We start from the raw sequence: 26302 nt of genomic DNA on the forward strand, positions 1-26302 counted from the left end.
TGAGGATACAGTTTAATATTTTTTTTTTTTAATATGGACTTACGTTCTGCAACTTCACCTGGTTTTTCTATATGGAAAATGATCTTCTAATGGGACAGCCTCATAAAAAACAGTAATGAAATCCTGGTGTATGCAAAGGCAGTCTCAGAACTATTGATTCCAGCAAAATCAGAATTTTGTCTTTGCTTTTTGATACAAGTCTTGAGCACGTAGTCTGAAAGAGCTGACCAAAGCGAATCAGCTGTTTTCCTCTGAACCCACTGTCACAGAAAATGCTGTAAGCAAAGGCTTTGATGGTAGAGACATGCTCTTTGTATAGTTCCCAACAGATTTTAATGATTCTTTGAGACTGGAGTAGTAAACATGTCTTTTTCCTTTGCAGCTGCTATGAACCTGGCTCTCCATTTTTCTCTTTTTTAATACTGCTCTTCTGTAATGTTTTTCAGGAGGTGCGGCAAGAAAAATACTCTAACAAGGCATAAAAGGGAGGAGGCTGTCTTCAGTACTTTCCTATTTTATCCTATTTTATCTAGAGAAAATACAGCCAAAAACTCACTCTGAGCATTTTGGTGGTAAGTAAATATTCATAATCTGCATGCAGTATCAATCAATAGCAAAGCTTTTGTTTTGTTTTTAGGGTATTTTTTAATTTCTACTTTTATTCTAATAATTCTCCTTTCAATTTCACAAAAAGATATTTTCCATGTTACAGCTTAAGTATGTAAGCATATCTATACATAAGCAAGTTATTTTCAAAAGTATTTGAAGCATTTAGCCTAACAAGAGAATGAAAGCATGCTAATAACAGCTACAGTTTTAACATACTAAATAATTGGCTTAGCATTTGATGGTACAAACACGAACATTTAAGTAGATCAAAAAACCCTTTAATTTTATTTGCTACACTGGTGCTAATGAAAATGTATTTGACAAGTAATTATTTTGAATTTGCTGTTACACACCATTTACTTCTTATTGTACAGAACACTTTGCATAATTATTTTCTTCCACCTGCCTGATTTTCATGTTGATAACTGGAATTACCAATACAAAACTCTTTTTAAAATACAGTGATTACATTTTTAAGGAGTGGAAACTCATATATTTTTAAGGATGGTGCAATAAATAGCAGATGCATTAATCTCACCTAGCACATTTTGAGAAGCTATCTTCCATTAACTTTAAGCAGAATAACTCTGCTGGAAATATAATCAGCTAATTAAAGCATGTTGCTGTATGTAGTACACCATATTAGCAAATGACAGATTTGGTAGAAAAAGTCATGTTCTATACAGTTCTAAAGTTGTGGTCCTTTTCATGCTGGGAACAGATTTTGTCTTTCAGAGAGGTGATTATTTACACTGTTGTAAAGAGGCACGCATTTATCTTAAACCATTGTTGTCAATATAACTCTAAACTTGCATAAATGTTAGAATTTGATCTTTTGACCTATTTTTAAAGTGTTTGTAATACACATTAGCCTCTGAGCTCAGAGCAGTAATTGTGCTTGTAAACTATCTCTCAGAGCCTTTAATGATCCTGACCAGCCTCAGCCTCACCCACACCCCTGGCACCTGAGGGCTCCCTTTCATCTCAGCCTGAGGCCATCAGCTTTGCCTGTAGTGGTGCAAGGGCAGGTGAGTGTACCACTGGCTCTACCACAGCCCTGTCTGGGTATGCTGGTGTCCCTTACTGTCCTGTCCCATATTGGTGCCTGATACCCTGGGCTAGGGGCTGCTCCCAGCCCATCTCCCTTGCTGTGGGTAATGGGATGAGAAGCCCAGCTCTGCTGTCCCGTTTGGGACTCCCTGTTCCCCCTGCCCCAGGGATGCAGCTGGTCTGCTGCTCCTGACAGAATTGGTGGCATTATTTACAGGTCATCATGAATGCTGGTAGGCATCTCAATATCAGTGGGTATCTACAACTCTACACAAACCCCTCAGAGAGCCCTCACTGAAACATCAGCCCTATTATGCAGCATTTGCTTGTGGTGAAATGCTGTGCTAGTGGAGGCAGGGGTGAGTCTTCACACTTAGAAACTAGTAAACCTCTACTTCATTCAAAGGTTATGAAAAAGATATGTGTAAGCATATGCTTAAAGGCTGAGAGAGTTGTTCAGTCTGGACAACAGCAGGTGTAAGGGAGACCTCATAGTGGTCTTTCAGAACTTGAAGAGGACCTATGAGAAAGATGGGCATAGACTTTTTTAGCAGGGCCTGTTGGAATGGGACCAGGGGTGATGGTTTTAGACTAAAAGAGGGTAGATTAGATATAAAGTAGATGTTCTTTGCAATGAGGATGATAAAACACTGGATGAGGTTGTTCAGAGAGGTGGTAGATATATCATGCCTGGAAACGTTCAATGGAGGTTGGATGGAACTTTGAACAACCTGATCTGGTTGAAGATATCCCTGCACACTGCAGGGGGGCTGGACTAGGCCACTTTTAAAGGTCCCTTCCAATGCAAACCGTTGTATGGTTTCTAAATGAAAACTTGTAGAATATAAATGGCATTTTTGTGGTGTTAAGAGAAACTCTATTAATTTTTATGGTGTTCAAACAGCTCTTTCCTTGTGGTGTAGCATAGTCCATAGACAGGTTTTTATGTGTGGGCACACATTAGCTGTGGGAGGCTGTAGTATGGTTTGGTGAGTTAAGAACTTATAGATATGCAATTATTATTGAATGTCACTGCGCAGATACAACTGATGGCAGTAAGCAGTGTTTAATCATCTTTATACTTTATATCATCTTTATACTTAAATATGTGCAGCACCAAGCCTGATGATTTTTGCTTTTTAGCAGAAGGTGGTTAAGAAGGCGCTGTAAGATACGTGGGTGACGCTTGGTGGAAGCTGAATTGCGGTAGAGCTGCCAAGGGAAGCGAGCGGGCGGGCCGGAGGTGGGGCTTCCCGTGCTGCCGGGACCCGCCGTGTGCCGGCCCTGCCCCGCCGGCGCCTGCGGCTTCTCAGAGGCTGCGTTTGATTGCCGGCCCGGCTAAGCTGGTGCGTAGAGCTGAAACTGCTGCTGCACCTCTGCCTACAACCAACCAACTCTCCCAAGTGCAACCGGCTGGGCTCTTATCGAGAGCTACTGTAAAGGCCTCCTGAACTCGGAAGGCTGAAGTCCATTTAACCTGGGAGGAATGTTTTCCCAGGAGTTGAGACAATAAAGAGTGAAGGACAAAATGACTAGTGGCTTTCTGAAGTACAGAATTGATTTCTACTGCAGTTGTCTTACTAAGTTGCTTAAGCATCTGAGATAGCTATAAAATACTCTGCAGGAGTGGGGGAATACTCAGGAGTCTGCGGCGTGAAGCTGAGGGAAGGAAGCTGTGTTTTTAAATGCTTAAGTATTCACAAAAGCTGTATGACACATTAAGTGCAGTATAACGTATTTTTCTACTGAAGATAAGTATTGGTTCCTTTAGGAACCGTGCGTGTATGAAATCATAATAGCTGATGTCTTTGAGGGAGAACAATGTAAATTTTTCTGTTTTGCAGTGTTTCGCAAACACGTGCAGAGTGTACCTATCTCTCTGTTAGATTTCACGATACTCCCCCAATCAAAATCGACTTGTCTGTGATAGTATTGATGCTTTTGAAATAAATGAAGCAAGAGACACAGAAAGAGAACTTTTTTTTAAAATGTATGGGGGTAATTTTACATGTGTTGTATATTCTACTTCCACAAAAAATTGGTTCCCTTGGTGTTAGATTGAAATTCAATGGCTAGAAGTGTGTATTAACACTCTAGTTTCTAAATAATCACTAATACTTGAATCTAATACCGTATTTACATTTTGTAATGCATGTGAAAAGGATTATGTGGGAATATGGAAAATAGATGTCCATTTCTGAAGTAGTTTGCCTACCAGAAAGCTTTAATATCAAAACATCTTTCTACTCTGTTTCTGATATTATCATATATTAACTGTAGCAATTAGAGAGGTGAGACTAGACTCTGTAAATTTTTAGAGCTTGCAGGATTCTTAACTTGTTAAATGCTTGTGTGTAGTGCTACAAAACATCTGATTTGTTAGAGGCTTTTAAGAAAATAAGAAATTTTATACATAATGTGAGTTTTCAGCTGATGTATTTTTTGTCTTATCTATATAATTGGACAACTGAATCTTTTCAAATGTTTTTCAGAAGGATCTTGTAGGTCTCAACTGGATTCACAGTGTGGAAATCTCAGTTCTTAAAAAATAAGGTAAAAAGAAATAATGAATTACAAGATATGTCCACCGGGTGTCAGCCTTGATTCATGTTTGAAAGTTGCGTGGTTATTGCTGACTGCACTGGTTGGCTGAGAGATGCCTGATAAAGCAAGGCTATTAATAGCAGTACTACAGCTAGCAGCTTTCTTTAAAACGTCATGACATTGACGTCATGTAGGAATAACAGTGCTATCACTATAGCCACTTTGGTTCAAAAAGAGACCCAAACATGTAATATGGTAAGTGTTTTTATAGTTTTTCTTTTGAGTGGTCTGTTTGGGCATTGTGCATTACTTATGGATTAGAAATATCAGGATTGGAATAGCTGATTTGTCCTCATACCTGGCCTGTAATGTGGTGTGGGCAACCAGAGGTGTCCTTGAAGTAGAGAAAAAGGGAGACATGAAAAAGATCTCTTGTATGAATAGCCTCGGCTATTGCAATGACGGAGAGAGTTTGTACCTAGGCTGCTTATTATATTGCTGCCCTTTGCATGTACTTTTCCTTTTTATACAAACTTAGACCTTTTTAGCTTTATTGTAATATGACAGACCTTCAGCCTTCTTTTCTGAAAACCTCCGGAAAATCTTCAGGTTTTCCGTACTGTGGAAAATAAAGTGGATTTTTGAACAATAGATTTCTACACTCTCTTCACAAAGGTATATTTTATTGAGCTTTGGGTACTGCATGCACAATACATGTCTAAGGCTATATTGCATTTCCTTATGTTAACCATATCTTCGTCTGACAGACTGGGAAATAAAAACATTACTTGCAGAGCATCAAATAGTAGTAAATTAGTTTTGTTACATTCTATTTGTGACTATTAATATTCTGTAATGTTTTAGTGGTTAAAATGAGTTCTGTTTTGGATCATCTCAGAGTACGAAGACCTTCAGAAAAGAGTAATCACATTCAAAGGAATGTGTAAAGATATAATTCTAGTTAGATGAAATTAATTTAAGAAGCTTTCTAAAGCAAACAAATTACAAGCTTATTTTTTCTGTCTTTTTCTGGACCCAAAAGTAGCCTAACAGTCTGTTCCTTCTCCACTTCTTTTTATTAACTGCATTTATTGCTCACATTTTCAGGAAATGTTTTTTTCCCCGATAAAGCTTTTCAAGGATGCGGTGGTAGTGCTTATGAAGGTGTCATAACTGGGAAGGAATATTCCTTCTGGTTAAAGTCAAGAAACTTCTTCGTTTTGTATTTCTTATATTCTTGAGATGGTATATTGAGCTGAGTACTTCAAATACATGCTATCTGCATATGAGAACATTGAAAGACCTAGTGCCTGTGAGCAGGATCTTGAAGCATCTTCATGACATTTTTCTTGATCTAGACAGTTTTTTATGTGGATATGTGAACTCAATTTACATTACAGATCAGTGACCTTTTTTGTGGAGCATCTTTAATTATTTCACAGTGGTTTGTAAACATTAGAGATGTTGGGAGTGCTGTGGGACTGAACTGCTCAAAATATGGTTCAAAACTTGCTTCCATGACTTATATAATGACAACTATCGCATACTTGTGGGGGTTGCTGAGTCCTAGGATGATGGTTCTGAGCTGCAACTGGGAACTGGGAATTGATGGATGATGCAGTAAGGTTAGCAAACAGCACTACATTTTTTTTTCCTGCATGCTCATGGAGCCTGACATAGACAAAGCAGGAACCACTTACACAAACAACCTGCCTGTTACTTGTGCTGTGGTGCAAAACAGTGGATCTTAGACCTTTTTGTGTCCTTGGCTTGAGAACCTCTTGAGAATTCTAGCCTGGAGTTGAACTTCTTATGCCACTCTAAATATATGCAGTTCTAGTGGAAGAATTTTAAAATAATTTGAGGGGAAAAAAAGTGATGTTGCCTCAAATGTAAATGCTTGCTCCTGGTTCTAATCATTGTATATTATGAAGCATGCTGTGCATAGTTCAGAGTTACTTTGTCAAATGCAAGCAGAAGGAATTTGCAGTTTACAAGGATTTTGAAGTAGCATTCTTTGAGTACCGTGTTTCTTTGCTGCAGTCTTCCCTGTGTCAGGTATTTGGTCCATCTCAGCCCTGTGAAGAAGATAATGTCAAGAAGGAAGAAGTCCTTTGTCAAAGAATCAGACTTTAAATGTACTGAATGCATTACTATTTTATTTGCTTTTAGAAGTCATTCATGGCACAGCCCTTCCTGAGTAGACCATCACAGCTGATGTCTGTTTCCCAGGTCTGTTAAATGTCACCTCAGAGATGAGGAAAAATTTCACCTCCTCCCCTTAAACCATTTTAGCCAGGGGCAGCCCAAGTAAAGATCACTTCAAAGGCAAAACATGGCTTTTTTTTTTTTTTTTTTTTTTTTTTTTTTTTAAACATGGCATTGCAGTGGCAGTAGATGGTAGTCCTAATTTTACTGCCACAGTTAAATGCTGTGACTATGCCTAGTTCTCTTCATATTTGTGCATATCAGGAACATCTCCTGTAAGGATGCTGGAATTATAGTAGCTTAAAATTGGTGTTACAGAAATGGGATCATTCCCCATACCCAATACAAACTCTAAGGGAGAAAAGGCATGTGACTCGACATCCCTTATCTTCAGCTGCAACTCCTTTCAGGACAGCTTAGATAAGATTAAAAGAACCAGGCTTCCTTCCAACCATCTCCCACTTTTTCACCTGAAGAAATTTGCTGAGAAAAAGAGCAGACTCTAGCTGCAGAATTTGAGTCTGCTTCTAACATGTGCACAAATGCAAACACAAATGCAAATTCAAAGAAAATAGAGCTCATTTTGGCAAATGTGTGTGTGAAACTGAGCTCTTTTTTGATGTTGCATTTGAGTTGATAGAAAAGATTCTGTTGACTCCTTTTTATCATTCATCCTCTGTAGAAAATTGTGTAAATCAAATACTAAAAGAGCTGCAAACCAAAGTCTGAGGGTTTTCTTCCAGATTGGTTTAGTTTTGGTTTATTTTAACTGATTATTAGTTTAAAGTGACTTAAGTTGCAAACTTAAGTAGTCTGAAAATGTAAATTATAATGTTCCCTGGAGAACTTTACCTCTGATCCTCCTCACTAATGATGGGGGGGGAGGGGGAGGTTATTATTTTAGTTTAAGAAAATAATGACAGCAGTTGTGATCTCTGCTTTGTTTGGCAAATAGGGGAATGAAGACCTAAATATCAAAATGGCATTGAAACCAAGAGGGAATATTTTATTATCTTGTAGGGTAAACCCACTAAACCAATATTAGGATATTCAAATTACTTATACATATTTGCATTTATTTTTGGCCTCTTCGTTCTGTGATTGGATTCTGAAATGAACAATGAGTTACAAGGATGCTTGCAAGAGGAATAATGTGATGAAGCCCTGAAAAATATTGAACTTTTTTGTACAGAAAGCTTAATACCTGCTGCCAGCTGATCTTGTGCTTCTGCAAGCATGCCTGCCAGCAATGTGTCAAAAATCTATCGAATGCTTTATTCCTGTAAGTGTTTAAACCAAGGGCAAAACTTCTGTTTGGGAATCTGGTATGAGAGTCTCTATGCTATTATAGCACATTCAGACTCACCGTATGTGGGAGAGTAGGTTGTGTTGGAGACACTGGAAGATGCACCCACATTTTTTTCTTCTTCCTTACTCCTCTCCCCAGATCACTGGATTAGTTCTATGCTCTTTTCTGTAAAATGTACTAATATAATTGAACTTTTATTCTGAGCCAACATCTTATTTGTCTGCTCTTGTTCTTCACCAATGCACAATGAATTGAACCCAATGAAGATATTTTCTATTAAACTGAATGAAATATAGCTGTGTTCCTGGGTTGTCTGTAGCCATAATGCACATTTTAAGAGCTGCTTACAGGTGAACCCTGCTCAATATCTGGGAGGGAAATGCCATGGATGAGAGGTAGCAAGAGGAAGGAAGGGCTGAAGGGTTTCTGACTCTCATAGTCCCTGTAAATCATACCAATCATCTTGTATCTTGGAACCTAGTTATCTATTGGTGACTTGATACCAGAATTTAAGCTTAGTGTGTGAACTGGATTTTCCTACCCCACAAATGCCTATCTGGTTTTTAGACATTGCTAATAGTTCTTTAAAATGTAGTACCAGCTTTTGAAGTTTTGAAAGCAATAGATGGAACTTAGCTAGCTAGCAACTGCTGTGGTATCAGAATAGTTTTATCATAAATCTGTGTATGTTGCAAACATCAGTTAATATATTACTGTGTTTCCCACATAGAGAGATAGCATTTACAATTTGTATTTAGAATCTGTGCATGTCCAGACATAAAAATCGAAGTTTAAATTAATATCTAGACTAGATAAAAATACTGGAGATACTGGGTTCCAGTGCAATTATTATTCAGGCCTCAGTAATAAAAATTACGAGAATAACTTTACATGCTCATTTGATAGTGGCACACAAAGATTCAATTAGATTGTAGAGTTAATTGGATGAAACACTGTAAAAATATGATTAGGCTCCTAGATGGTAGGTTTTAATGAAAAACTTTATTTGAAATATCCTTATGCCTTCTGTATTTAGAAATAATGAAATATGAGCAGGGTTGATAGATGCTTTAGCATCATTTTGGAAGTATGACCCATGAGAAACTACCTTTTGCTATGGATGGGATAAAAAAGGCACCTCCTGCAGCATATGATTGAGGGCATGGAGTGCTATTGTGACTCTCTGGAAATAAGTAATTTGTGACAGGTTTTATAATCTCAAAAATAATAATGGTTCTCTTTAGTATTCCAGAACATGGAAAATCCTTTATTCTTTTATTCTAGCCCTTAAGTGAATCCCAGAGAGAATGATTTTTTGCATAGCTTTCTTCTAATATAACCTTATACTGTTAAAACCTAAAGGTCAAACCAAAATGGAAAACTGCCACAAATCCCTAGTCTTTCACTGTGTTTAACTCAGGATGAGTGTAAGATAATGACAGGTGACTTTAAAGTACCTTTTGTCCCTTCCTAATCCTGGTTTATGGGGAATTAAACATCACAGGCATAGTAAGTAGTCAATGAAATGTTGTATCTCGTGCATAGTTTACAGGGATCCCTGTGAAGTAGGAAAATACAGAGGTTATAGTGTTGTAACTTCATATCTTTTTGGTATGCATTCTAATTGTGTGTTGGAGTAAGATGTGCTCTGGTGATCTTAAACTATATTAACTAGTTTGTATGGTTTTTCTTATCCTGGTAAGTTAGTTCAAATCAGCAGTTTCATAGTTGTGAATTGGACCTTGTATCTCCTACTGCAACTTGGTCAATATGTCAGTTCACATGAAAAGCAATTGTTTTGCTGTAAGAGGAGTAGTAAGGACTTCTGCATGTACTGATTATGTTGGTTTTCCTTGCATTCCTCTTTGCTGTCTCTTGTAACCTAATCTTTAAAGAAGCAGATTAATGCCTGCAATGAAATATTAGGAAGACCAAAATATACTGGGTATGAAGGAAAAGGAAAGAGCAATGTAGAAGACTATGTGATCCATACTGGGATAAGTGCAAGTGTAGCAACAGAAATAAAGGAAAGACCATGATGTCCATTAAGAGAACAGTAAATGGTTCTTGGTGCTGTAGCTCTGAGAGCAAAACTTGGGTTTAATATTCTCTTTTATAAAAAAAGATTTTGGTGCAGAAATGGAAGAGTGCTGACACTAACGCTATATATTATTTGCATCTCTGCTCACTGTAGTCAGTGGTTCAGTATTTGAAGCAGTTGTAGTCTGATGACATGGAAAAGTTGAATGACAGTAAAATATGAGAAGAGTTTCACATATTTTGCATGTGTTCTGTAAGTTTCATTGAAGCTCACTTATCTCAGTTGATTTAAAATATGAAAAAGCTTGTCTAAAGATAATGTATTGCCACACTTAGGAGACTTGTCAAAGCCCAAGCAAGATGGAATCCACAGTGACTGTTGGCAACGAGGTGCACAAAGCAACAGATATGACTAAATCATACTGCAGGGATGGTGTGGGATGCCTGTATTGATTACAGAGGGCATAAATCTTTGTCTTGAATATTTGCTACATTTCTTTGATTGCTGGATATAAAGAGAGAGATATATGCTTCTGCTGGAAAAGGTAAAGGAAAAGGTAAAACAGACTTTCTATTCATTAGTCTTTATTTCAGTATTACTTAATATCACTATCTGCCTGTTGGATAATGACAGATTTTTAACAGCTTTTTTTTTTTTTTTTTTTTAACTTCACCATTCATATGTATGTACTTTTGCACTTCAGGCTGAATAATTTAATTATGTTCAAAAGGAATCAAGCCTTGAACACCACTCAAACACCAGCTTATAAAAGTTCAGGGGAATGATTGTTTGAAAGTTTGACTGGAAGAACTGATTGTTGACTACAGTGAGTTCCTGCTTCTATCTAGGAAAACTGGAAAACCTAATTTCTGAAGTCAGGCATAGGTTTTTGTTATCTTTTATTGAAAAATGCTCTCTTTTATTCCTGTAGTAGATCCAGGTATGTTGTGTTTCGTTTGAATAATGGCTATGGGTAGCTGTTCACTGACTGCTGATGAATCTTAGCTGAAACTACTGAACTTTGGACTTTCGCCTCCAAAGTCTAATGGAGCCTGAATTTAACCTAATGTCTACTTCTTTTTCTTTTTTTTTAAATTTAGAAGGATGGTTTTAACTGTGACCTGTGGAAATAATCGGAGTGTTTGTGGAATTGAAGACATACTTATTGATATGTATTTGATTACCCATCAGTTTTTCACAGGAAGATGGCAATAGTAATATATCAGACTTCTGGCTCCCTACTCCCCTTTTTTCATCATGCAATAATTAACTGGGTATCCAGTGACATAAATCAAAGGTCTAAGGTTTGAGGCTTGTCCTTTTAATTATTTCTGGAGTTTTGACTACAACACTACAATATGAATAAAACATTACTTTCAGGTCAATTTAAGGGCTCAAGCTAATGGCTCTCAAATTAATGAAACAACTTCTTCTACTGTACCTAATCAGCCACAGAGGATTATGGGGACCGAGGGCATTTTCATTAGTATCTCTTAAAGCGTCTGACACAAAGTGACATAGCTTCAGGTTTTCTAGAAGGCTAAGTATTAAAGTCACTCTTAAGGAGCAAAGAAGTTTTAATACTAGGGGATGTGGTATGTAACTTCCTATTTCCTTTTAATAGCTTCTGGCTCTTGCTTACAGTGACACTTTAGCGCAATTATTTATCTTAAAGAAAAAAACCAATAAACAACCCCTCCAAAGCATTTAAAGACATTGGTAATTACAATGGGTATATTGCTTAGCTGTTCTCATACATTTTTTTAGAGCTCACAAGCTACTGTTCCAGTGAGAATTTAGGCAAAAGGAGTCAAGAATGTGTTTCAGTTTCTTGAATGTGCTCTTCAGCTTATGCAGCTGCACTAGAAACTCAAGTGTTGCATATCTGAAATTTCTTAAACTTCCTTTTCTTACTAGAAAAGTAACTTCCATGTGGCTTTTGAGATCTCATCCTTCATAATGCTGATCACCATGTGTTCAAAGCAGTAAAGCAACAGGAGGTGGCCTTTACTGTGCCGAGGTCTTTAGATGTATCCTAATTAGGAAAAATCTTGAATATTGAAACTGGCTTATACAATAATAACTTCTGAATGCAAAAATTATGCTGAAAGGATGGAAGAATTAAATTACCTATCTTGCAAAGCACAAATCATGCCATCAAGCTATTTTTAATGGCAAACTTCTACCTCACAATTTTGTATTCTGTGAAGTGACTATAAAAATAACATGATATACTCTTTTTGTGGTAGCTTAGGTGGATGTAGCTTCTCCAGGCATGCTATCCTGCTGGCAGAAGGCTTGCAAGTATGATACAACCTGTTGAGACCCTGGCACGAACAGTACAGTTGCCTTGAGGCTCTTGTGTCCCCACTGCCGCCTGCCGCTCTATGGTGCGTTTGTGGGGCTGTGCTGTGAAGTGGGCACGGCCGCCAGTGCTTCCCAAAGGGTCTGCTGACTGAGGGGACAAAAGGGACTGGGAATAGCTGTGCTGCAGCGCTGAGGGAAAGTGGATAAAGGGGGAAGGGTGGACTAGTCAAGCCAGTCACCCTGCTTAGCAAAGTTTGTGCTCACTGAACTGTCCTATATCTCATTCCTGTGAACAAGTCCCCCAAGGAGGAGAGAGATTGGGTTTTTTTTAATTATTGTAATCCTTTTGACCTCATGCATTCATGAGTTTGGTCTCTTCTTGTCAAAGTAGTTTTGCAGGTTGACTGAATCAGGTGCTATTTTCAAACCAAATATTTTGGGTATTGTTCCTTAGAAATCAGTTAAGAATTGCTAGTATGGCTTATCTTGAGCTATAATTTTCTTCATGTTTTTCCATTTAATTTAACATAAAAATATATTTATGCTACAAATATCTCTGTATACAAATCGGTGGTTGCCATTCACAAGGTGTTGCAGGGTAGCTATACTTTCATCATATACTCAGTAACTTTGTTCTTGGATGGTGTTTAATAGGCCTGTTGATGTCTAGTTCTCTTTTTCAGTAAGTGTGGAGGCTTGTTCAGAAAATTCAGAGTTAGGCCATATTTTAAACTTTTTTTAATTGAGTGAGCAGTGATGAACATTGATGTTCTGTAATACATATCAAAACTGTGAGAATCTGTCAACTTCAATCCCTATACTGTTAAACCATGTTCTCATTTGTTTACTATTATTACCCTGGGTTTAGCTTGGAATTCTAATTAATACTACTGAAGTCTTATTAGTTATCTTTTTGCAGGTCTTTTGACTGACTGCTTTAGTGATCCCTCAAGCATTTCATCCTAACTGTTGGAGGAATGAGACCTAACCATTTTTAATGAGTCCCACTTACAAAGGTTTTTGTCCTGAACAGACCTCATATCTGTTAGTAATAGGAAAGTAAACCAATGGAAAAAGTAAAGGAGATTCAGAGTTATTCCAGCCTATTTTATTTTCCTTGTTAATACCTAAAAAGTTTTTAGATTGTGAGTAATTTGCAAATGCTTCTTTACCTCCCATTCCTTTTCAAGGACAAATCACATTTGTTGCTTCCTTGCAGGGCAGAATGGCACTGAAGGGCCAGTGAATTGGAGCAAAATGAGAACCTTTGTTCCTTAGAGACAGAGAAAGTGCCAAAGAAATCTTTTTGCAGTAAGGCAAGTACCGAGATCTTTGGTAGTTAGAGATGCAGCCGAGGTAGAGCATGCTTGCCCTTATTTGTGACTGTGTCTCCAGGATGGGGCACAGGGACTTCCAGGGTGGACCAGACAGTGCTGACCAAAGGACAACTGGAGAGAACAACTGCAATCTGTTTAATCTTTCTCCACTTTCTTCTGTCTTCCAGGTAAATAAAAAGACCTCTCTCATCTCCACTTGGTTACTGTTAAACTCCACCACAGGCCCATTTCTGCAGATGAAATATATATACCTGGGGTGTTTTGGAAGCTCCTTTGCTGACTGTCTCCCTATTAGTCTCACTTGTTCAGTGGCAGTTACCAAAAAAAGCACATGGTTCCTATGTTCCTGCTTCTTGTTCCAGGATGCAGTAGTATAATTCCAGGTTGACAGAGAGAAGTTGTAATATGTCACTAACCAGAAGACCTTGAGGAAACTTTTGGCCACAGTGCCAGCTGCATTGTGAAATTCTGGCTCTGTGATTTCTGTTCTGGACCAATTCACATCTCCTCAGTTTAATGTTTCTCACATTCATGTGGTCTGGACACCCACCTTTGATCCAGTCTTTTAGAAATCTGTGCTTCAGTTGCAAATATGCATTAGATGTTTGGGAATTATATCAACTAAGGCTCTCTTTTTCTTAGTTTGAGATTAGGTAGATTTTTTTTTCTTTAAATCCTTGGAAGAAAATGCTTCCCTGGCAAATAATTTCCATGGTTTTAGATACTGTGAAATGTGATGTGGCTTATATGAGAAACTTGGTGAACCTGGGGCTATTGTCTACTTGGGTTTTTTTAATGTGTTTTAGAGTTGAAATTAATACTGCTTCTTTGTACAAGATGCATGTTTACTAAAACATGACCTTTTAAGGAAGCTTCTGCTCATAACACATGTATTTGGAAAAAATAAGTGAAGTCCAAATACATGTTGCTACTGTGGATCCCCATGAAAACAGCTAAATCTGCTCACCCTGAAATCTGATGGTTTTGATGCAAACTGAAGTGGGCCTTAGGTGAAGGAAATGTCTCAAAAATAGTCTCTCTAAAGAGACCCTCCTGCCATTAATAGGCTGTTAAGAAAGGAAGCCTCTAACAAACACACTCACACACACACACATTGTTGCTTGCTATTAAACTAAGGTTCAGTTAAAGAATGGGACACTTAAAATGGTAGAATGGCAAAGATGGATGAAATCTGAAGAGTTAATTGCTGCCGTTGGGTTCTTATATTTTTACCCAGGCAGAGAGACAACCTTTAGTTTAGATTTGTATGACTTGTCATTAGCAGTGTTCTCCCAAAAACTGAGCATGGCTTTACTATGTTTAAAATCTAGCCTTGCTTTTTAGTATGATTACACAAAAATTACCAAAAAAAGCTTGTCATGATAAAGGCATAGGATTTAATGATTAAACTTTTTATGCAAAATTGGAAACACGGCTTGTAACTTAAAATATTTTCTGTGTGGAAACACCTGGGTTTATCCAAGGACAGATTGACCACAAGATTACTGAATGCCAATGGCAATTACAGCTTTATTGGATAATGCACTGGGCAGATCCTTAGCCTCTGTAAACTGTCCTAGCTCCAAGAAGTTCAGAAGAGACAAATTTACAGATCTGACCCACATTTTCCTATAGTGAATGTATATACATCTTTTTACTTTCCTTAACCATCAGCTTTTTATCTTTATCTAGTCATACATCAACCCTGATGTTTCTGTCTGTGAAGAACTGCATGAAGAACTGCATGAGTCTGGACACTAATTTAGACTGAACCTTGGTCAAGAATGAAGCCTTTTAATTTTTAACTTCTTTGCTTAGCCGGTATCTTTAATAAGTAAGCAGCGTAGTTGTTAGTTCCAAATTACACCTTTAACTGCTTTTTTGAGTGCTTGCTTACACTAAAAACAAGACAAGCAAAGACATCCCAAACTGTATTTTGAATCAGCATTGCCTCTGTCTTTTCCCGCTAACCTTTTAACAGATGTAGTCTGCATCTTCTTAAACATGCAAAATCAACTAAAAATCTCTAGGTCTAGTTCAGTCAGAAATAATGAGCTGCCAACAGGAACAGTCAACAGAAAGATGAGCAAAAGAGATATGTTGCACCCACATAGGCAATTTTATAGGGTGTAGTTATGGGAAAACCTTGAGGAGTTTTTATTCTGATCTTGGAGTCTCTAGTCTCGAACGAGTCCCATTTCATGGTGTCCAGCAGGACAGGTCCCTTCAATTCGATGATGAGGTGCCATGGTAAAGTGAGAGGAGAAAATTTTAGATGAAGTAAACAGAGTTTAGCATTGTCCTGTGCTGGCTCCTTTGTTACTATTTTTCAGCAGTAAAATATTTGGGCTTATCAGTTTAGATGTCTCTAAATGTAAATTTTGTCTTGCGAGTGCAAGGAATAATGGGTGGGAAGGGCATGACCCACCATCTCAGCTCACTGTCAACACCATCTCCCCCATTCATGTCGGAGAATCCTTCTAGCCTCTCACCTATGGGAAATATAGATGTGTAGAAAAGGTGATGGTGAATGATGCAGGAGCATACCTGGCTGCCAGCTGTGAGGGAGTGAAACAGGTAGGTGCCTCCCAGAGCTTGCATCCAGATCACTTCAAACATACAGTGACAGAAGACTACACATAGCTCCCAGCCTGGGGTTGGAGCTCCCAAGCACTGTTTGCCCTCTCTGCATGTTGCTGGGATGTGAACTGCTTTAAACAATTCCCCTTCTAATTAAGTTCGGTCAGTCTGTGTGTTGGATTTGCAGGCACCCATCTGTAGAGAGCAGATCTGCTTGCTCCCCTCTGAGGATCCCTTCCTTCCCTCCCCATCGGCCTTGTTGGGAGATTAAAGCAGCAGCGGCCCCATACACAAACGCAGCTGGTTCCGTTTGGTCAGCCTGAGCCTTGCTGTGAAACCACGACAAGAATTCCAGTAAGTTGGCAACACTGAAACACAAAGAAAACAACAATAGGAAAAGACCTTCCGTGCAGAAAGGAATGTTTCAGGCACTATTCCCCTACAGTGAAAAGAGAGAGGGTGAGAGGGAGGAGGGAGATTTGAAGAGGGCATTTCTCCCCCTCCCCCGGCAGCTCTGGATCTTGTGATGGAGAGATCTTATCCTCTCTTTGTGATTCAGAGGTGCCAGGAAGCTAATTGAATATTCTGATCTGCCCCCAGTGTTTCTTGTGGCTTGACCCCGGTGCTGTGTCGTACCACTACACCAAACAGCCCTGAACCTGCATAAATCACAACCTTGCAAAAGCCTATGCTCCACATCTTCTCTCCCCACCCCCCCGCTTTGCTATCTTGATAGATAGAAAGCCTTTACGGAAAGGTTTAGAGGGATTAGCGTCCTACAGGACCTAGAGAGAAATCACAGTCTGCTAATAAGCAGCAACATGTTCCTGTGCAACTTCTTCAGGAACAATACAGGCACCTCTACCACTTTATTTAAATTGCAGTCCATGGCAAAGAGAAGAAGAGTTAAGCTTTGAAATATTGCTTAAATTCTTTTGCAGCATCAGCAAACAGGCATTGCAGTATAATGGGCATGGCATGATGCTAATGCAAAAGATATATGTTATGTATAAACGTGGTGTCATTAAAATTAATCTGACAGAGCCTCTTGGCAGACAAATAGACCTATCCTTCTCCCATGGTATGTCTGCACAGTAGTCACTGTTGACATGCATGTGTATGTGTGTACACATACGAAGAAAGGACAGCTTGGCATAACTAAATTTTCTACATGAAAGCCTATTTTTCTATAATATAAAAAGTGATTTAACTTCACACATTTTATATATGATGTTTCTGATCCTGCAAGCAAAGCCTCCAAAATGTTTGTCCTTTTTACCAAGGCTGCATTCCAGCCTGAAGTATTAGGTATCTTTATCTTTTCCCTGTGATCCTGCATACTGCTCTTCCCCTGTTAGTGGGTATATGGTTCCTGAAATGGCAGCAGTAAAATAGGAGATATTTCTTTGTGTGTTGCACACACTGTTGGAGAGTTAGAACTAAAGGAGCGTGTCTCCAGCTGATATTTTGAGAATTTGCAGCCAAAACACTTTACCAAACTGATTTTATCTGCTAAGAAAGTGCAAGAGTAAGTTTCATCCCTACAGATTTCCTTTCATAGTATTTATGTGAGCAGAACTAAGTTCTAAGCTTTACCTCTGCATTGGTGAGTAGATGTTGGATTTTTTTTCAAAGTTACCAAAAATACTTTTTCTTTTTTGGAGCATGCCTTTGGGACATTAAAACCTGTGACATATTTCACTTGCCACCTGCAATTCCCAGAACTACTCAAAATAGATGAGCACATTAAACGCAGTACCAATGGACTCTGATACAAAGTCAGCAAAGTGCAGGGTCTTGGAAGCATCTTGGCTATCCTGCAAAGTGTGGAAGGAGGGGCAGAGGCAGCTTGTGGCTGCAGGGCCTGGAGCAGTGCCTGATTCCCTCATGCTGGTTCCGGGGCCGCCGGGTATAAAGAGCTTTATGCAATGTCTGGAGGGTGGGAGTTTATAGAAAACGCGATGTCTCAACAGGCGAACACGCCTTTCTTCTGCAACTAGCAGGATAAGAAAAAGACACCAGGCTCCTTGTGCTGCTGCTGTGCAGATCAGCACCCCGGAGTCCAGGAGCCAGCTTCTGAGGAAGCTGGAGCATCCCAGCCCAGATGGGACCTCACCATCGGATGGATGGAAGAGCAGCAACTGCTTGCAAACTGCTCATATTGTTCACTGCATGCATAATGCAGGGCAGTTGCCAAGGTAAGCGCTATGCTCCAGCCTCTCCGGAATGGGAATTGCACCGCAAGGAGCACATCCCTACTCCGGGGACTTTTATAAGAAAAAGACCAAGTGCCTGAAAGTAGAGGGTTAATGGGTGCTGATTCAAGGAGTTCTTTCTAATAGCTCGGTGAGACAGTTGGCTCTTTCCAGGAGTCATTTGATGAAGTCGGTTTCTGTTGTGGAAAAGCTAGTAGCGCCTTAAAAATAATGCAAACACCACTGACTCTTTAGCTTCACTTCATTTTCGTTTTAAATTATCCTAGGATGCTTCCTTTGATTGTTTTTCTGATTTGTACAAACTTTTTTTTCCTAGTTGTGTAAGTCAGCAACACACAAACGTGACTAAATTTTGAGGGACGTCTCAGACTGCAACTCCACGGTCTAAACTCATGGTTTTACAGAAATGCAAGCAGGCAGGTTTTTCTGTGAGTCCTGATTACTGGCGGTGAATGAGGCCAAAAAAAAAAAAAAAAAAAAATCACCCCAGACTTTTTGCGTTTTTTCCTGCGGTTTTTGTGCCTTTCTCGCTACTGAAATAAGGGTGGTTTTGCAGAGCAGAGTTCACCTGCATTCCAAGAGTTGATTTGGTGACCACTAAAATTGTACCTAGAGTTGTTTTTGGTGAGGAGTGCACAGGCTGCAGGACTTGCACGTAGACAGGTTGGGCCGGGGGTAGGGGGTTGTGCATGGACATGCTTGCGTACGTGTGGTATATGCGGTCATTCGCAGAAGGCTATAAGAAAGAAACAGATGCTTAGTCTGGAGCACAATAAGCTCCCCTCAGTCGGTCTCAGACGCAGATTTGAAGTTGAGAGAGGGAGAACTTTTTCTCTGGGCTTTACTGTTGCTAGGCGACACCGAGGAGCATGTGACTGGCAGAGCAGGCTGAGTGCCGCTCCTCCGGTACTAATCTGGCTGCTAGGGATGGAGTAGCCGTGTACCCAAGTCCTCCCTCCGGCCTGTGACTGCAGCCGATCTTCCTGTCTTCGCCTTCTTCACGCTGTTTAATTGCCTTGCTTTGAAAATCAAGCCTGTCTTATTGGGCAAGAGTGGCTGAAGCGCATTTCCTCCGCCCCGCGTATTGACCTGCAGTCCTGCTGGTTCTGTGTGTGCCTGTGTATTACGTGTGTGTTCAAATTGTTAATCTGCTTTCTTTGCTCAACTCTTAGTTTAAGCTCCTTAGACAGAATCAACTAAGTAATTATACAGCAACTGCTGCTAGCAGCTCCCACTTAGGAACAGGGAAATAAGAGATAGCTAATGTGCTGTAGACCTGCAAAAACTCCAGCCAAGGAGGTCACACTGGGCAGGATTAATCCTATGCACTATTATTTGACATTGCATAGAATGGAACCTGCAGTGCAGATCAAAAATTTGTATTTTTGTTCTACAGCTGCTTGTGATTGTCCAGAATGTAACTGATAAATGACATGACAGAATAAGCAGAGAAAGGCTTGGAACTAGTATCCATAGGTAGTATAAGTACAGAATTTTTTGACTTTTATGGTGTTCCTCCCCCTCTTTCTCCCTATCTCCCCTCCCCCGTGCCTCCACAGTAGAATAACTGTGGAAATCAAACTGTCTAATTTTAGTAATTGGTGACTGATACTACCAAAATGCCTGGATAGCAATTTTGCCTGCACTGTGATTATGATAGTAAAATATTCGGTAACCTTAAGTTACAGTTCCTTGAATGTTGAGATCATGTCAGACACTTATTTTAAAAATAAAATTTGGAGAACCATGAAAGCAATCCCAAGCCTTAAAAGGAAAATTGTGAAAATCTATTATCTTGCCTAATCCTCAGTATTTCCAAAGGTGCTTCACTGATGTTTTTTGAGATTTTTGTTGTCAATATCTGAGTGTTCCCAGTATAAGATGGATGTTTCTAGAAGAATTTCACCTAAGCACTTGCTCTAATGATAATACTCTTCCTTGATTTACCTAATTCTGGTTTTACTGAGAGTAAACCTGGTGCTCATAAACAGAAAAAAAATGCTGTTTTGTAATTGCCAGCAGTATAGGGCCTATTTCTCTGACCTTTACTCCATAGGTCTTGTTGCCTGTGGGGTAATTGTTGTCAGAGAAAAGTGTAACTGGAATCTAAATAGTAGGTAAGTGAAGATAGTGTCAAGCAGGAACATCACGGGACTATTGCTCAAGTTTGTTTTGAATATCAAAGTACTTCACACTCAGTCATAAACTAGAGACAATGGATGGACTTTAGTGCACCAAATTTGTTTCATATCCTGAATTTCTGCAATGATAAATCATCAGCTTGATACATCCCAGGCAAAGATGACTAAAATTTGTTGCCATTGTAAGGTCTCTCTTAGTCTGAGAATGAAGGCTATTCTAAGAATGAATACATACGGTGTGATAAGAGATATCAGAAATCATAATGAACATTTGCATGAAGTGTGGCAGGCCATCAAGACGTAGGTATGGTAAGACCAAATAGAGAAAAGGTACAGCAGTTCTTTCTGGAAGTCATGGAGAAACATGCTTTTCCATAAGACATTGTAATAGTTCAATCTCCAAATTAATAATTCAGCATTTTTTAGACGTCATCTTCACTCAAAACTATTTAATTTGTCTGTAGGATGATGTACAGTTACATTGCTACGGGCAACGGGTCAGAGTCACTATTTATACTTCCGTGTACAGCGCTGTGCAGTTTGAAATGGCAGAGAAGCCTGTCTGTAAGATTCCAGCCCTGCTAAAACCTGGAGTCTGAAGACTTGAGTGATTGGGGGCTGAAGATTTGGAAGCAACGAGAAGGGAAGAAGGATGGCAAGAAATATGACTATACCAATGCAATCCTGACATACAATTTACTGGGTTTTGTGCAGTTCAATCTTCATAATCCTGCACTAGTACAATTTTCTTGGTTTCTCTTGGAGATGTACTCACACAAAATCAAGAGCAAAAATTGCACTGAGTGTCCATCTACCTGGCTTCTAAACTGGTTTACTTCTTGAGGTCTGGCAATTTAGAAGTATCTGTCAGTGAAACACGTTATAGTCTTCTCACATTTTAATGAGTTTTTCTGTGCACTAACAGGGATTTTGTTCTTTTTTTTTTTTTTTCCTTTGTTCTTTTTAATTAATAGCCCACTTCTAGTACATTTCTTGAATTTTCTTAATAATTCACTTTTTTTCTGTATTCTGTTCAGTAAAGCATATCAGGTATTTGCAAAGTAATCAGCTAAAGCAAAGAATGGGTCAAACCCAAGAATTTTAGTTAAATATTGAAAGCAGTAATTGCATGGCACCTGGTTAGATTTAGGTTCTATGCCAAATGCTAGAATTACAGTAAATAATTAAGCTACAGGAGTGAGGACAAACAGCGACAGAGCATCCAAGGAGATTTCAACTAAGATAAATGTGTGATATGTGCGATGCTTCAATTTCCATGTAAGTCAACCCAAAACCTTCTTTCATAAATTGAGCTGATTGGAAATTTGAGCAATGAAATCCTACTTTAATCCAGATTTACTTGCCATGTGTTTTGCAGGAAATAGCAAAGATTCATTTGGGGGAAAGGTAGGCTGCAATTTCATCACAGCCTTTTAGTTCTTTTCCTTTTGGTCTTCCTGGGTTGACATAAAATCACTGGTACTGTTTGGAGCCTTTCCCCTCCATGCGTCTTCTTGCACTCTTAGCTTCTCATTCTTTAACACTGAACCTGGAGGTTCTTCTAAACCTGAATACTCTTCTTAATTGAGCAGGAAGCAGGCACAATGTAGACATAATTTATTTTATCTATGTTATTGGATCCATTCAGTCTTCTGCAATACTTATTTTTAGATCTGAGTGGTTGTGATAGCTTTTCAGATAGATAAATATGTAATCTGAATCAGGCTGTACTATCACTTTTTAAAGCAGGAGTTGTGTCTCCTCTTTCAGAGCTCTACTTAAAACATACTGGAACCATAAAGTACTTTGGATGTGTCAAAGGAAGTTACACTTTCTAGAAGTACTTATTATTGGAAAACATTAAAGGTCCCTTCTAATTAAGGATCTACAGGTTGACAACTATTTAAAGAGAAGTGGATGTTTTTATTCCACTTTGACTAATCAGTGATGATAATCATTTGTCAGTTTCTTTTTAATAGCTTACACTGAATGTGGCAGATAAAAGAGCTGTTTTTAAAATTATTTTAAACTAAAGTGCTTCTTTATATAATTTGATAATAATACATTGTTCTTAAAAATACCTTGAGCTGTTTCTAGATGAAAGGATAACAAGGTTTCTTCTGAGTCAACCCAGTGCAATTCGTTTAATTTCAAAGAAATTACCCTGAGTTGTACTGATCTAAGACAGAAAATATGATTCAGTGAAGAGTATCTCTTTAAATGATTTTTATTGTTTGAGATCCATTTTGAAGTCCATTTTGTTATGATGATGTTATTTTTTTAACAACTATTTTCTCCCTTGACTCAGATTTATAGAACAGTTGAAAAAAAATTAAATTGAATGAGTAAACATAGAACTGTTAAATGAAATGGATAGCCTTTAGTGTATTCCTTAAGCTTTTACTGTTGGTTTCAGGGGTTTTAATGTTTTCTTTGTTTTGCAATGCTTAAAGTGGATTAGAGATCAAAGGATCACTGTTACAAGTTTTGTTTTGGATTAATGAAACGACATATGAAAGTTGACTGAAATGATTCTATTTCTATGACCCATTCTATTTTATAATTTTAACACGAATAAGTTGCCTTTGTTTTACAGTCAAGAAGTCAGGCCTTCAGCAAAAGGGCACTGTTTACAGCAGCAGCGTGCCTGCCCAATTATTTTCCTGCACAGCCAGGTCATGATACTACACCCTGCTGAGTCAAGACACAGAATGGGGAATTGGGACTCCCTTTAATGGGGATTGCAGGGTCATGCTTTTGTGGATATAGGAGGCTAGGGCTTTGGTTGTGTTCTGTGGCATCTCTTTAAAAAAAAAAAAAAAGGCATAGTCCACAAGATATCCCAGGAACTGATACATTCACTAATGTATTTAGAATCTAGGTAATGGTTTTTATCTTCAGTAACCGTGGTGCACATTATTAACTCAAATAAATATACCATAGAAAGTTCAGTTTACTCTGAGGAAGTATAAGGCCTGTATAACTGGAATACAGACATTTATGAATAACCCTTCTCAGTTTTGTCCCAGAGAAGAAAAACTACTATGTGAAGTTCATATCATTCAATACCCATTTTGATCTGATCAAGCCCTTGTCATACCTTGTCATCTAAGGGTACAGTTTCATGAGAAGTGATGAGCCCCATGAACAGTTAGCTCACTGCTCCTGGGAGCAGGATGCCCCCACTCATCTTCCTTCTCTTTTCCAATGTCCCATGCCCGTGTTGCTGACAATCTTGGGTTGTTGGTACTTCCTTTGTGCCACTGCTCATTGGACCTTCTCTGAGCTGCTTTCACTTAGAAACCTGCGGGCAAAATAAACCAGACCTACGGAATTATGGCTTAGGGATTTTGAGCAGCATGCTGAAAGAAAGGCCTAATAGTCACTGGAGTTTAGAAAAGAAAGGGAACCTTGGCATCATGTACAAGGCGAGGTGTTGGAAAGAGAAAGAGATGAGATGGATGAGAAAGAGACACTCCATTTTCCTATGGTAAGTCAGGCTGGCCATGCAACCACTGTCTAATGCTACTGCTAAAAACCTTACCACACTGGTAATAAGAGTAGTCCTGTCAAGTGTTAGTGCTGCTGGAAACCCTTTTGTGAAGTTGTCTTGGGTAAACAGATGGCTTGACTTGAATGGGGCTTCTCACATGTTCACTTTTGAGCAGGCTTGTAGGGCTGCTCTCAACCTGCAGTGCAATAAGTGAATTGGATGATAACCAAGCACATGGAATGCTGCTGCAGTTCTTGTTGGCCTTCTAGCTATATTACTAAAATTTACTTTTACTACTGCAAGGTCTAATACCTTTTAAAACCATTTAATGTTAAACAAACTCCAGTTTGTCTGAAATGAGTGACAAAGTCTGTGGTGTCTTCCATAAAAATATTTGAGCTGTGTTTGTTAACTCTGCAGTTACTAATTTTCTGTATGAAGTCAGCCACGGAATGCACTTTAAAGCTTCACTAAAAATGGGTGCAAAACTTTTTAGTTGTTGGCCTATGTAACTCTTTCTAATAGGAATTAAGAATTCTCAGAGACTTAAATCCTGTAAGACAGTAGAGGAATGGAAAGCCCCAAATGATCACCCTGTTAAAGAAAAAATCTTGCTTTTAAACAGCCTGTGTGGAGATACTGACTCTCTGGACAGCAATATAACAGGTGTGGTTGAAGTCTTCTAGCAGACATTGTGGAAGACTGATGGAAAAGTATTGCTTTGAGGAGGGGATTACAAGTTAAAGGTTGCAGACCTGTAGGCAAATGCCTGCAGTCCTCTGAGCAATGTGATTTGTATGTTGTGTGTTACCACTGAGATGCTTGGGAGACAGTGTATGCCTTTCCTGTCGTTTTTTTGTGCTTGCTTCTGGATGTAAGGACGTAGGGTGCAGTGTGGATATGCTTTTGTGTTTCCAGGTATGTAACGTGTAGGGCTCATGTAGCTAAACCAGCTAGAGAAGTTCTTCCCTACGCTTAACCTCTGTGTCTGGAATGCTGCTTAGAGTAGCTAGCTAATGTAATTTAAGGAATTATTTAAAATATTATTCGCGGCAGCCATTAATGAAGGGAAGTCACAGCAGAATCAGGCATCCTTAAGAAGTCAAAATGGGTGAGTAATTCTGAGAGTTACAGAGTTTGGATGCTTAGCGAAATTATAGGTAAAATGCTTCCTTTGGGATCGACAGGAAGAGTAATATTTCAGGAGAAGATGATATTTCTTGTATTTATCTTCTGATGAATTCAAGGACTGTTTTTAATGTGGCACACTCATTAGCATTACTATTTGTGTAAAAGGATTTCTTAAATTATTTTTTAAACCAAAAACTAGAAAATACTCATTAGTATTACTATTTGTATAAGACGATTTATTAAATTATTTTTTAAACCAAAAACTGGAAAGAACATATGCTACACTTAGAAACAAAGCAGCTGAAGGATGATTTAATTCTTGCTGTTTGTTTTCCGATCCTTTAAGATAAAACTGTCTTGTGTGTGAGCACATCAGTCAAAACAACATTGTTGTTTCAGTTCAGGTGATCTTGGCAGGAGGTGTGGAACTCGATGATCTTTAAGGTCCCTTCGAACCAAATCGTTCTATGATTCTATGATCCGTCATTTACTCAGGCCTGCCTTGACATGTGGAATTTCCTTTTCGGGAAGCTTGATAAGGAGTGACCAGCCATTAGCTGCTAACAGAAACAGAGTCACTACTGAATAAGGGAGAAATGTGAAGTGTCAATGCATCCAAAGGAGTATCTGTAGTTCCCAATGTCATAGTAGTAGTAGTAAGCAGCATTGGAATATCTATCAGGGCACACTAGATGCTTTTAGCATGTAGTCTATCTGTTCTGTACTGCCACATCAGTTCTGCTTTTCTGACTATGTACCCACACGTTTAGTTTGCAATGAGTAACTGTTGGAATTTTTGAAATTTGTGCAAAATGACTAGTGCCCTGTGAAGCTTTGGGGCGCAGCTTAAATTGTCTTTTCCTTATTTTTTTTTTAAATTTTTAATCTAGAGTCCTGCTGGTATGATGCTAAAGAATTTTGTTATAGATATAGGTTCTGTGGCAGGAAGACAGAAATAGTTTTCATTTTATGTGCTTACCATGTTTATTATCTGTAAGGGAAAGTGGGGTTGGTTTGTTTGTTTGTTTGTTTGTTTTTGCATGGCTGGTTTAATTTTTCATTTAATAACTTGTAATATACAATTATAGTAAGGTTTATAATTCGGCAAAATGTTGTATGTTGCATAGCCGTTTTCATTCTAGCAGTGATACAGAAAAGAAATACAAAAATGACAATTTCACTGTCACCAACTCCGCAGGAAGGCTCTTACTGAGGCCAGTTCCTAGTGCTACAATGACTCATCAGCTTTCAGGAGAGCATGACAGAATTGAACGCAGGTCATCATCTCGGCATGGGGTCTAATTTTGAGAAAAAACAGCACATTGGTTGGAAAATT

The 26302-nt window shown here is 38.7% G+C and overlaps 1 protein-coding gene and 1 long non-coding RNA gene across 2 annotated transcripts in view; both read left to right on the forward strand.

Moving 5' to 3' along the window:
• The first annotated feature begins 4148 nt into the window (after nucleotides 1-4148).
• Nucleotides 4149-15746, forward strand: LOC136292982 (uncharacterized). Its single transcript, XR_010722034.1, has 4 exons — nucleotides 4149-4212; nucleotides 13288-13384; nucleotides 13464-13572; nucleotides 15098-15746. It is a non-coding gene; the product is annotated as an uncharacterized lncRNA (long non-coding RNA).
• Nucleotides 15747-18089: 2343 nt separating this feature from the next.
• LRP2 (LDL receptor related protein 2) overlaps nucleotides 18090-26302 on the forward strand; it is a 115474-nt gene continuing 107261 nt past the window's right edge. Inside the window, exon 1 of the mRNA XM_066189998.1 lies at nucleotides 18090-18183. Within this exon, the coding sequence (XP_066046095.1) occupies nucleotides 18090-18183 (94 nt within the window). The remainder of the gene's footprint in view (nucleotides 18184-26302) is intronic.

The sequence above is a fragment of the Chamaea fasciata genome, unplaced genomic scaffold (assembly GCF_029207755.1).
Source record: "Chamaea fasciata isolate MVZ Bird 193981 ecotype frontalis unplaced genomic scaffold, bChaFas1.0.hap1 SCAF_8, whole genome shotgun sequence".
In the NCBI taxonomy this organism is placed as follows: domain Eukaryota; kingdom Metazoa; phylum Chordata; class Aves; order Passeriformes; family Sylviidae; genus Chamaea; species Chamaea fasciata.